General features: G+C 42.7%; 1 protein-coding gene across 1 annotated transcript in view; it reads left to right on the top strand.

The window, feature by feature from the left end:
• SMARCAL1 (SWI/SNF related, matrix associated, actin dependent regulator of chromatin, subfamily a like 1) overlaps positions 1 to 11,946 on the top strand; it is a 96,817-nt gene that overhangs the window by 62,062 nt on the left and 22,809 nt on the right. The window contains exon 10 of the mRNA XM_007935820.1: positions 7,700 to 7,918. Within this exon, the coding sequence (XP_007934011.1) occupies positions 7,700 to 7,918 (219 nt within the window). The remainder of the gene's footprint in view (positions 1 to 7,699; positions 7,919 to 11,946) is intronic.

The raw sequence follows: 11,946 nt of genomic DNA, 5'->3' as shown, positions 1-11,946 counted from the left end.
TCTCCTCCAACAAATCTTGGACAATTTTCTCAGTGGTTTTATTTTTCTCTTCCTGTTCTGGAATTCCAATGACACGTAGGTTATTCATTTTGATGGTATCCCACATGAAACTTAGGCTTTCTTCATTTTGTTTTAATCTTTTTTTCTTATTGATCCCTTTCCAAAGAAGTATTCAGGTATTTGTCTTCAGTCTCATTAATTCTGTCTTCCATTGCATTAATTCTACTCCTTTGCCCTTTCAATGTGTTACCTATTTCTGACAATTTAGTATTAATCTTGTGGATTTCTATCTGTAGATTTAGAGTCATTTCTAATTTTTCATTTATTTTGTCATTTTGTTCTTGTATTTTCTTCCAAAATTCTTCTGGTTTTTTTTTGTTTTGTTTTGTTTGTTTTTTTCCTGTGTTTTCCTTGGTCTGTGTCTCAATCCTTTGCAGATACCTAAATATAATTCTTTTGAATTCTTTATCAGGGAGTTCCAAATGCTGTGTCTTCTTCAGGGATGTGTTTTGAGTCTGTATCCTGGTCTCTTGTTTCTCCTGCTTTATCTTGCTTCTTTGTGTGGACTGTGATGCTCTGTTGTCTCCAAGGCATTGTGACGTTTTTGTGTTTATATTTGATTGGTGATTGTATGTTGGAGTGACTTGCCCACAATTTTCATTTTCTTTGTTTTGTTTGTATGTTATCTATACAGGCAGGGTACTGTGCTGTGCTCCTCTGTTTACTAGTTGACAGCACTTATACACTCACCATCTGTCTCCTTTCCTATTGTCAGCCTCTTGTATGTCCTAGCTGCCCCTGGCAAACAGAGCCTGTTCTTACGTCCCTGGAATCCAAGTGAGAATGCTATCACTTTAGAATCCAAAATGGTTGCCACTTGTAAAGATTCAAAATGGCTGCACCCTCAGTCTCTTTAAATATCCAAAATGCCCACCACTTGCAGACATTCAAAATGGCTGTACCCTCGGTCACTTTAAATATCCAAAATGACTGCCACGTGTAAACAATCAAAATGACTGTGCCCTCCAGACAGCAGAAAGTCCACAGCTCAGGTTGTCTCCCTCTTTGCTGTTACCCTTCCTAGTCATAGGCCACCAGAGCAGTTATCCCTACAGTCCTTGGTGACCGGGACTGATCTTTAAGTCAATTCTCAGGTCCCAACACCACTTGGAAATATTCAGGCTGTTGGTCTCATCAGAGTAGCTGACAGTCCGCCGCTCAGACCGTCTCTGTACTCACTGTTTTTATTCAGGTTTTTCCACTAGTTGGTGCCTAATCCATTTCTGTATAGTTCCTTTCAAAGCTCAGGGTTCCAGTATTATCTTCTGTATCTCTGTGAATTGGTTTTTCTTTTCTTTGTTGAAGAGGGTCTGTGTCCTTGTCTGCCTATTCCTCCATCTTACCAGAAGTTTCCCCACATGATAGACTTTTGCAAGACCAATGACTTATTAGTTGCAAATAACTTTTTGTCAACAACACAAGTGGTTGCTATACACGTAGATTTCGCCAGATGAAGTACACAGGAACCAGATTGACTACATCTGTGGCAATAGGTAATGGAGAAGCAAAACAAGGCTAGGAGCTGACTGTGGAACAGACCACCAACTGCTTATATGCAAGTTCAAGTTGAAGCTGAAGACAATTAAAAGAAGTCCACTAGAGCCAAAATAGTATCTTGATAATATCCTTCCTGAATTTAAATAAGAATAGATTTGAAGCATTGAACACTAATGGCTGAAACCAGAGGAATTGTGGGATGACATCAAGAACATCATCCATGAAGAAAGCAAGAGGTCATTACAAAGACAGGAAGGGAAGAAAAGACCAAAATAGATGTCAGAAGAGACTCTGAAACTTGCCCTTGAATGGAGAGTAGTTAAAGTGGATGGAAGAATCAATAGGCTAAAAGAGCTGAAGAGAAGATTTCAAAGAGCAGCTCAGGAAGACAAAGTCAATTATTATAATGAAATGTGCAAAGACCTGGAGTTGGAAAACCAGAAGGGAAGAACAGGCTCAGCATTTCTCAGGCTAAAAGAACTGAGGAAAAAATTTAAGCATCGAATTATTGAAATATTCCACAGGCAATATGTTGAATGATGCTGAATGATGCAGGAAACATCAAAAGAAGATGGGTGGAATACACAGAGTCACCATACCAAAAAGAAGTGATGGATGATCATCCATTTCGGGAGGTGGCATATGATCAAGACCCAATGGTATTGAAGGAAGAAGTTGAAGCTGCACTGAAGGAATTGATGAAAAACAAGGCTCCTGGAATTGACAGATCACCCATTGAGATGTTTCAATGAACAGATAATGCTTGGGCAGCACTAACTCATCTATGGCAAGAAATTTAGAAGATAGCTACCCGGCCAACTGACTGGAAGAGATCCCTATTTGTACCCATTCCATCCCACAGAATGTGGAAATTATTGAACAATATCATTAATAGCACATGCAAGTAAAATCTTACTGAAGATCATTAAAAAATGCAGCAGGCTATAGACAAGAACTTCCAGAAATGCAAGCTGGATTCAGAAGGAAACATGGTGTGAGGGATATCCTAGCTAATGTCAGATGGATTTTGGCTGAAAGCAAAGAATAACAGAAAGATGATTACTTGTGTATTATTGACTATGCAAAGGCATTCAGTTGTGTGAATCACAAAAATTGTGGGCAACATTGAGAAGAATGGTAGTTCCAGAGTACTTCATTGTACTCATGAGGAACCTGTACGTAGACTAGGAGTCTGTCATTCAGACAGAACAAGGGGACACTGCATGGTTTAAAATCGGGAAGGGAGTGTGTCAGGGTTATATCCTTTCACCATACTTACTCAATCTGTATGCTGAGCCATAATAATCATAATAATGCAAGATGCTGGACTATATGAAGAAGAATGTGGCATCAGGATTGGAGGAAGGCTCATTAACAACCTGAGATACTCAGATGACACAACTTTGCTTGCTGAAAGTGAGGATGACTTGGAGCACTTACTGATGAAAATTACAGACTGCAGTCTGCAGTGTGGATTACACCTCAATATAAAGAAAACAAAAATCCTCACAACTGGATCAATAAGCAGCATCATGATAGATGGAGAAAAAATTGAAGTTATCAGAGACTTCATATTGCTTGCTTCTATAATAAATGCCAACGGAAGTAGCAGTCAACACATCAAAAGATGTATTGCATTGGATAAATCTGTCACAAAAGACCTCTTTCAAGTGCTGAATAGCAAAGATGTCTCCTTGAAGTCTAAGATTCACCTGACCCAAGTCATGGTATTTTCAGTCACCTCATATGCATGTGAGAACTGGACAATGAATAAGGAAGACCAAAGAAGAGTTGATGCTTTTGAGTTGCTGTGTTCGTGAAGAATGCTGAAAGTACCGTGGACTGCTAAAAGAACTAACAGATCTGTCCTTGAAAAAGTGCAGCCAGAGTGCTTCCTGGAAGCAAGAATGTCCAGACTTCATCTCACCTACTTTAGTCATGTTGTCAGAAGGGACCATTCTCTGGAGAAGGATGTCATGCTTGGTAAAGTGGAGGGTCAGCGGAAAAGGGGAAGACCCTCAACGGCTTGGGTGTAGTAGGGATTGTGAGGTTGGCACAGAACTGGGCAGTGTTTCATTCTGCTGTACACAGGGTCTTTATGAGTTGGAGACAATTCAATGGTGCCTAACAACAACAACATTATGTTTATTAATGGTTACCAGGTACAGGCAGGGGGAGGGGGCACGGTTACTCATTGCTCAGGGGATACTGAGCTTCTGTGGAAGGTGATGGAAAAATGTAGGAAAGATAGTAGTGATGGTTGAACATGATGAATGTCACAGAATTTTACGTGTAAAAAATGTTGAAATGGCAAATATTTGGTAAATGTGTATTTACTATGTTGTTGTTGTGTTGTTGTTAGGTGCCATCAAGTCGGACCCAACTCATAGCGACCCCTCCTTGGGTTTCCAAGGCAGTATCACTACGGAAGTAGATTGCCCCATCTTCCTTCCGAGGAGTGGGTATTTACTATAGTATTTAAAAAAAAAAAAAAATTCTTTTTTTTGGTTAAATTTAAACCTTTAGGATTTCTGTTTTGTAATCAAATCACCCTTTCACAGAGCCCATGTTGACATCTAAGACACTGATGGTTTGGAGAGATGGCCAACGTTGCATTTGTGCCGCCTGTGCGAGAGAAGACTGGCTGTGCACGCTCACGACAGATGAATGTGATCATCTGCATCATCTCTTCATACTATTTTAACAGAAAAAATTTCACATACTTTAAAAATATCCAGTTACATCCAAACAAAGTACTTACAGTGTAAATTGTAGGGCTTTACAAACTTAATTGCAGCCATTTTAGCTGGTTGTTAAAACAGGAAACTTCTCAATTTTTAAACATGTTTAAAAGCCATACACTTCTTTCTTTTTTTAACTTTTTATTGTGATTTGGGGGTAATTTTACAAAGCAGATTCATTTCATATTCACCAGTTCATAAACATTTTGTTTCATGATACTGATTACAATCTCCACAGGGAACAGTTTTCCTCCCACCTCCTCCCTGTGGTTACCCCTCCCCTGTGTCCTTCTTACCTGTGTGTTCCCGCCTGCCTACCTCTCTCCTATACAAATGCTGCCCTTCTGGTCTCCCGTGGTTGATTGTTCTATGGGGTGCATCTCTCTGCTGTAGTTGTTCAGCTTGTAGGCCAGTCTGTTGTTTGCCTGAGAGTTAAGCCATGGGCATGAGTCCAATTTCAGGACCAAAGGGTGACTTGGGGCCATAGTCTGGAGGAGGGGTTTCACCCATCTCTTTCCAACCAATAATCCTGGGGTGTTTTTTTTTTATGTTTTTTAATTTTGTTCCACATTTTTTCTCCCACTCTCTCCAGGATCTCCAATCTTGATCCCTTTCCAAGTGGTTGGCATGGGTAGCTGGGCAAGTCATATACTTCTTGAACACAATCTGTAATTCACTTCCCCTGTGGACCAGTCCAGATTACATAGATGGCATACAGTTTTCATGGTCCCTCACAGTTCATTGCATGAATTTTTACCTTTGTCCTATTTGCAAATGGTTCACTTTCTGAAAAGGGTCTTCTCTCCCTCAACCATCTGGGTCCCTGGGATAACAATGAGCTAGTGATGGAAGGGGCTGCCCAAACAGTGCCTGTCTGTGCTCCCAACCTCAGGCCAGAAACCAAGGAGATATCCTTGAATTCACCCTTTCCTGTCCTTTTCCTGCCTCCCTCCCCCAAAATAAAACAAACAGCAAGCACATATGCCTACAGTATGGCAGTAAGACAGAGTTGATATTCCCTAAACTAAGGGCATGGGGCACTGGTGGGTTGTTGGTAGGATTTTCGCCTTCTGTGGGTTTGGTTCATGCCCGCTGCACCTCGTGCACAGCCAGTGCCTGTCTGTCACTGGAGGCTTTGGTGTTGCTATTGTCCTGAATAGGGTTCAGCATAGCTTCCAGACTAAGGTGACTAGGGAGAAGGCTTGGCAATCTCTGTCTGAAACTCTGCCAGTAAAAACTCAACTGTCCAAGCTGCAGCTGATGATGGGGGTGGCACCAGGCCGGGCAGCGTTCTGTTTGATCGTGAATGTTGCTGCGTGAGTCGGGAGCTGACTCTACAATAGCAAACATCACCAACAAACTAAGGGCATGGACTTCATATCCTTCTGCCCACCCAGCCCAGTGCCGATACATGTTACATTTTCAACAAATACTTGCTGCACTGTGATTATCCCAAAGTCCAACTCAGTCTTTTGTATTGTTGGGTCTTGGCCTGCGAGTTTAAGGAGCTGCCACTATTAGAAGTTAGGAGCGTGATAACCAAATTATTATGATAGCCACTTGTTGCCAGCATGGGTTATATTTAATGCAGCCTTTAGGCCAGAGTTGCTGCTTATTGGCCAGCTTCTTGCATTAAGAGAAGCCACTGAGGAGAGTGTCCCATGCTGAGCTCATTTGCAGCCTGAGAGCTAGTGAAAGGCATTTGCTGAGAACTTCCAATTGATTCCAGAGTATTTTTTAAAAAGAAGAAACCACTTTTGATCATTTTATTTCTCCACCTTTGACTGTCTTACCAGTCTCAATTCAACCAAGGTTTATAGGACACCTCCAATGTCTCCACCATGACTTTGGGTCCTGGGGCCCTCAAAAATGAGAACCCCTCACCCCCACTCCCAGGTAGCTCACAGTCCAGGAGGATAAGGCAGGAGGGGGGTCAAGCTGCCAAACATAGAAGGCAGCAGACACCATGGCTCCTTAATCTGCAAGTGTATCTGTGCTTTTTCCCAGTAAGGCTTTTGGTAAAGAATCAAGTATTTTATTTATCATTCAAAAACATTTATTAGGCATCTGTTACTTGCCAACAACTATGGGATATATTCTGTTTTGTTGCCAGAGTCATTTTGAAGCAAAATAAAAGAATATTTCTTTCTGTGTGTAAACCTTTTCCTGATTTTTTACAATAGTGATCTCATGCCATGTTTGTCCTTTTGGAATTAACTAGTTTCACTCAGCAGAATGTCCTCTGGGTTCATCCCTGTTATGTGGTGTTTCGCAGATTCATCGTTGTTGTTTGGTGTTGGTTAGTGTTGCATAGTATTCCGTTGTATGTAGGCACCATGGTTTGTTTATCCATTCAGCCATTGCTGGGCAATTAGGTGGTTTCCATCTTTCTGCTGATAAATTGCTGGATCACATGGTATTTCTCTTTCCAGCTATTTAAGAAAGCACCATACCATTTTCCATTGTGGTTCCACCAGCAGTGTGTGAGGGTTCCAGTCTCTCCACACTCTAGCCAGCATTTGTTGTTTTCTGTTTTTTTGAACTTTGCTATGAATGCTGGCGTAAGATATTATTTCATTGTTGTTTTGATTTGTGTATCTCCAGTGGCTGATGATCAGGAGCATTGCTTCATGTGTTTGTTGGCTGCCTGAATATCTTGTTTGGTGAAGTATCTGTTCATGGCCTCTGTCCAGTTTTCAATTGGACTAGTTGTCTTTTTGTTGTTGAGGTGTTGAAGTTTTCTATAAATTTTAGAGATTAGTCCCTTATCTGGTAATGTCGTTGCCAAAAATTTTGGGAGCTAGCTATGTGACCATGAGTAGAGTTTCAAGCTCACTGCATCTCAGGAGCTGCCGCAGAAGTGAGCATGTGCATGGAGGACTACCTGGGCACTCTGAAAACAACCCCTGGAGTCAGCTGATGGACGTTCTGGAGCTCCCCATCCCCAACTACCACCACCACCACCACCACCGCGATTGCTCTTACTACATTGTACTTGATTGTATTGGTGTAACCCATACTAGGGAACAACTATTGTTAAAATCTCTGTAAAGCGCATCAAATAAAGGTGTTACTGATGGCACTGTTCATGGCATTGTCAATAGGCTGTGTAGTACAAACCCTGGGGAAGGTTTAGTTCTGTATTTAGGATACAAGAATAGTCCAACAGGCTAAGTTTTTCATTTTTTTGTTTGTTTTAATGTGATGGACATCAAATTGCTTGACCAAGTTTCCCCCTTTGCATTTGCTGCTGGGAAGTTCAGTACCAAATTGTAGAACCCTCTGATCCATGTTTTTTCCCATCTCATTCCTGAACAGAGTAGAGCCAGGGTGGTGCTAGTGGGCCTGGCAGTCAGGGCCCTGTACGAGCTCTCTCATGGGCTGTGTCTCTTTCCCCACAGCTGTCCTGGGGATGGGACTATTCCGGCTCCTCCAACCTCAGCGAGCTGAAGCTCCTGCTGGAAGAAGCAGTCATGCTGCGACGCCTCAAATCTGATGTCCTTTCTCAGCTCCCTGCCAAACAGCGCAAGATGGTGGTGGTCGCTCCGGGACGCATCAGTGCCAAGGCCAGAGCCAAGCTGGATGCCGCAGCCAAGGAAATGACCATCAAGGACATAACAGTGAGTTCGGGCTGGGGACAGGGTTGTGGAAGCAGACATAGCCACAGGTGAGGGCACCATGCATGTTACCCAGAGTTCTTGGACTTGCTCTTCCAGAACCTCTTCCCACTTCCCTGGGCAAGAACAGGGAGCCTGTTTTACTTTCACCCTGCCTAGACTATTTAGAAAATCTCTTACTAATTTGCACTTTTATGCTTGTGTGGTGTCCCTGGGTAGTGGAAGTAGTTAATGCATTCAGCTGCTAGCCAAAAGGATGGAGGTTCAAGTCCCATCCAGCACCTCAGAAGGAAGGCCTGGCAGTCTACTTCTGAGAAATGAGCCACGGGAAACCCTTTGGAGCCCACGTCTGCCCTGACACACACGGGGTCCCCATGAGTCAGATTCAGCTCTATGGCACCTGTTTCCTGGTTTTCATACTTGGGTACATTGATGTTGACAAATGGTCATAAAAATAAACCCGGGGGAACTGGGGGATGGTGATACACCATCTGAGTCCCTCAAAGAAAGTTGAAACTTCTGTTTAGTGTGTTTCAAGAATGCCTCAATCTAGTAATAGTTGTTAGAAATACATGTATTTAATGTGTTAGTCCTCTAACCAGGAGCACTGGTGATGTAGTGGTTAAAGCATTTAGCTGCTAACCAAAAGGTCAGTGGTTCAAACTCACCAGGCACTCTGTGATAGAAAGATGAGGCAGGCTGCTTCTGTAAGATTTACAGCCTTGGAAACCCTATGGGGTAGTTCTGCTCTGTCCTAGAGAGTAGCTAGGAATTGGAATCAACTCAAGGACAGTAGGTTTTGGTAATCCTCTAACCATACCACTTGCTCTAGTCATATAACATACCGTATACCATATAATTTGTTTAACAAAGTAGAGTTCTTCAAGCCCTGTTAACGTTTTGAGTCCTTACTATGTCCATTTAAGATTAGTAGAAGCTGGCATCTTCATTTTGCAGAGAGGGAAACTGAAGAAAACCACTGAGATGTGACTTGCCCAGGGGCGCATGTTCACGGACCAGCAAAGCTGAGGCTGAAACCACGCCTTCTGTCCCTGCATTTTAGAGCTCTTTGCATGTGGTGGCTTTATCTTTTCCAAGCACGTTTATTTATTGTCTGTCTTTAGTGTCATACTGTGCTAAGAGCTGGAAAATAAGCTACACCCACTCTGTTTCCATTCTCTTGGGATAAAACCTTGCAATTTTCATTGCCAAGAAAATAACAGTCATTGGCATGTGTTGGCATTTTCATAAAGTATTATCTGGAGTTGACGATACCTGAATAAGGGAGCTAAGATATAGACGTGGTCTCAGCCTTCTAGAAGATTACAGATAACCCAGGATGATGAGAGACAGTGTGTGATGTTATTTTCTCATGTGATGAGCAGGACTAGCTGATAACTTTTAAGAAGCAGGTGGGGTAGAAGAGGCACCAGTAAACCGTCCCCCATACTTATTTCGTGCTATATTACATAGACTGAGGAGCTCTGGTGGCGTAATGCCTAAGGCATTTGACTGCTAGCCAGAAGGTTGGCAGTTCAAACTCACCAGCCACTCCACAGAAGGAAGACTGGGCAATCTACTTCTGTAAAGATTTACTGCCTCAGAAACTCAAAGAGGGTCACTGAGTCAGAATCGATTTGATGGCGGTGAGGTTGGTTTGGCGAGCTCTGGTAAGCATAGTGGCTAAGACACTTGCCTGCTAACCAGACGGCTGGCGGTTCAAACCCACCAGCCACTCCTCGGAAGGAAGGTTGGGCAATCCTACTTCCGTAGTGATACTGCCTCGAAAACCCAAGGAGGGGTCGCTATGAGTCGGGGCCGACTCGACAGCACATAACAACAACAACAACGGACTAATCTGGATGGTCCAGAGGAAATGAGCAGGTATGCTTTCTTTCCCATGGAGCTCTCAGAGATCAGCAATATTGGTGTGAGCATACAGACCAAACAAACAAAACCAGTTGCTATCGAGTCAGCATGTCTCATGGTGATCCTGGAAGTTAGAGTGGGTATGCGCTCCACAGGGTTTTCAAGGTCATGACCTCTGAGGAGCAGATTGCTGGGTCTAGCTTCCGAGGCACGTCTGGGTGGGCTCCAACCACCAACCTCCCAGTTAGTAGCTGAGCACTCAGCCCTGTGCACCACCCAGGGACCTCATCAGACCAGCGGTTCCTCTGTTGTTTCAGTGGATCGTAAGAGGAGCCAGCGGGTTAGGTTCTGAAGTCAATCTGAATGGTCTTTTTCTGATTTCCAGAGATAAAAATTCAATGAATGGGAAAAATTTTCTCAATTTTAACTTTTTCCTTACAACTTGTTCTTAAGCTTTATATAACTACTAACTGTTGTCTGCTAGTGAACTCTTCCAGACAAGAGAGCCAGTGATTGAGGTGGGCAAATACAGTATTAATGAAAAAATCCAGATATGCAGTATTTTGAGATGGAAAGATTTGAATATTTATAAAACAGTATGTTTTCTGCTAGCGAAGCAGTGCATGTGATGGAGTTGAGCTGTCAGTATTTCATGGGACTCCGCAGAGGATACCCTCAGCTCTACCCGGTGTTTGAGAACAGCCAGCATGGACGACTGACAAAGCCATCAGTGGGCATTTGAATTGAGGAGGAAAGCCACGTGAACTGGCTGAGAGACAGCAGTGAATTATGTGGGTTGGCCAAACATCAAAATAGAACTAATGGGAATTTTCGTACTTAGTGCCGAAAGGTTTGAAACCATTTTTTAAACTTCCTGCCAATTTGTACAGTTCCTCAGGTTGGCTGAGTGACTCTTCCCAAAGATGATTTCAGATGTCACTGAGAAATTTCATTTCTGAGTTTATGGGCAATGGTAAGAAACTGACCGGCCCAGAATATTGGGTGCTTTATGTTGCTGTTTGTCGTTAGCTGAACTCAAGTCAGTTCCAGCTCATTACAACCCACATGTTTAGAGCAGAACTGCAGGATGGGGTTTTCAAGGCTGGGACCTTTAGAAGCAGGTCATCAGACCTGTCTCGCAGGTGCCTCTGGGTGCATCTGAACCTCCCGTATTTGCCTCCCACCAGTTGAGCACTTCACCATTTGTATCACCCAGGAACTCCTGGATGTTTTATAACTTGACATAATTATTCAAAAGCTTAAATTCTTCAGCGTATTGTTCCTTTTGTGGTAATAGTCTGAACAACTCAAGCTTGAAAAAAAACTAAAAAGAGGGAACTACTACCTACAACCCACTCTAGGTTTGGTGCTGGGGAATACGTAAGGATAGTGGTCTGTGATCATCATTTCTGTTTCACAAGCTGCCCCAGAGTCTTCACTCTGCCTTGAAGATTATGGAACTGAGGCCGGAATTGCGCTGTCATTCCTCAGGAAGGCAGCTGAGGAAGAAGCCAGAACTCTTCTCAGTTTGGCATTTGAGAGCTGCTGTCTGCTTCCTTGGCGTCTTAGGGAAATTAGGCATTTATCCCTGAAAGAATTGAATTGGTAGAAATTACCTTCAGCAGGACACCGAAGCAAGAGATGAAGTTACTGTAGATAATAAGATGAATCCTTGAGAACTTGACTCCCTTTTGTGTTCTTCAATGTGAATTCATTTTTATAATGGAAAATCCAAGTAGAAGATGAAATTGTTTGCTATGTGCCTTAGGCCACCAGACCTTTGCAATCCTGAAACCACCACTTGGTGCATTTCTAAGCCATGGAGCAGATCGGAAGCACTACCCTAAATTAAAGACTTAATTCAGGACGGGGAACTAGAGCCACTGGGAGTTGGACCAACTGACCGTTGACATCCCTTTCAAACTCTGGCCAGCTATGAAATCCTGAGTTGACGGAATTAAAATATAGCGTTTAAAATACAGAATCAACAGTTTGGTGGTTTTAGTCATAGAGGGAGGCTCTGTAAATCAGAGCCCCTCCCTGTTCTACCAGTTACTTTTTTTTTTTTTTTTTTAGGATTTGGGTGAAGATTTACAGAGTAAATTCACTTTTCATACAGCAGTTCACATATACTTTGTCTCATGGCATTGACCAAAATTTAC

The sequence above is a fragment of the Orycteropus afer genome, unplaced genomic scaffold (genome assembly GCF_000298275.1).
Source record: "Orycteropus afer afer isolate SDZICR_OR568_19922 unplaced genomic scaffold, OryAfe1.0 scaffold00002, whole genome shotgun sequence".
In the NCBI taxonomy this organism is placed as follows: domain Eukaryota; kingdom Metazoa; phylum Chordata; class Mammalia; order Tubulidentata; family Orycteropodidae; genus Orycteropus; species Orycteropus afer.
This window is presented reverse-complemented; position numbering and strand designations above follow the sequence as displayed.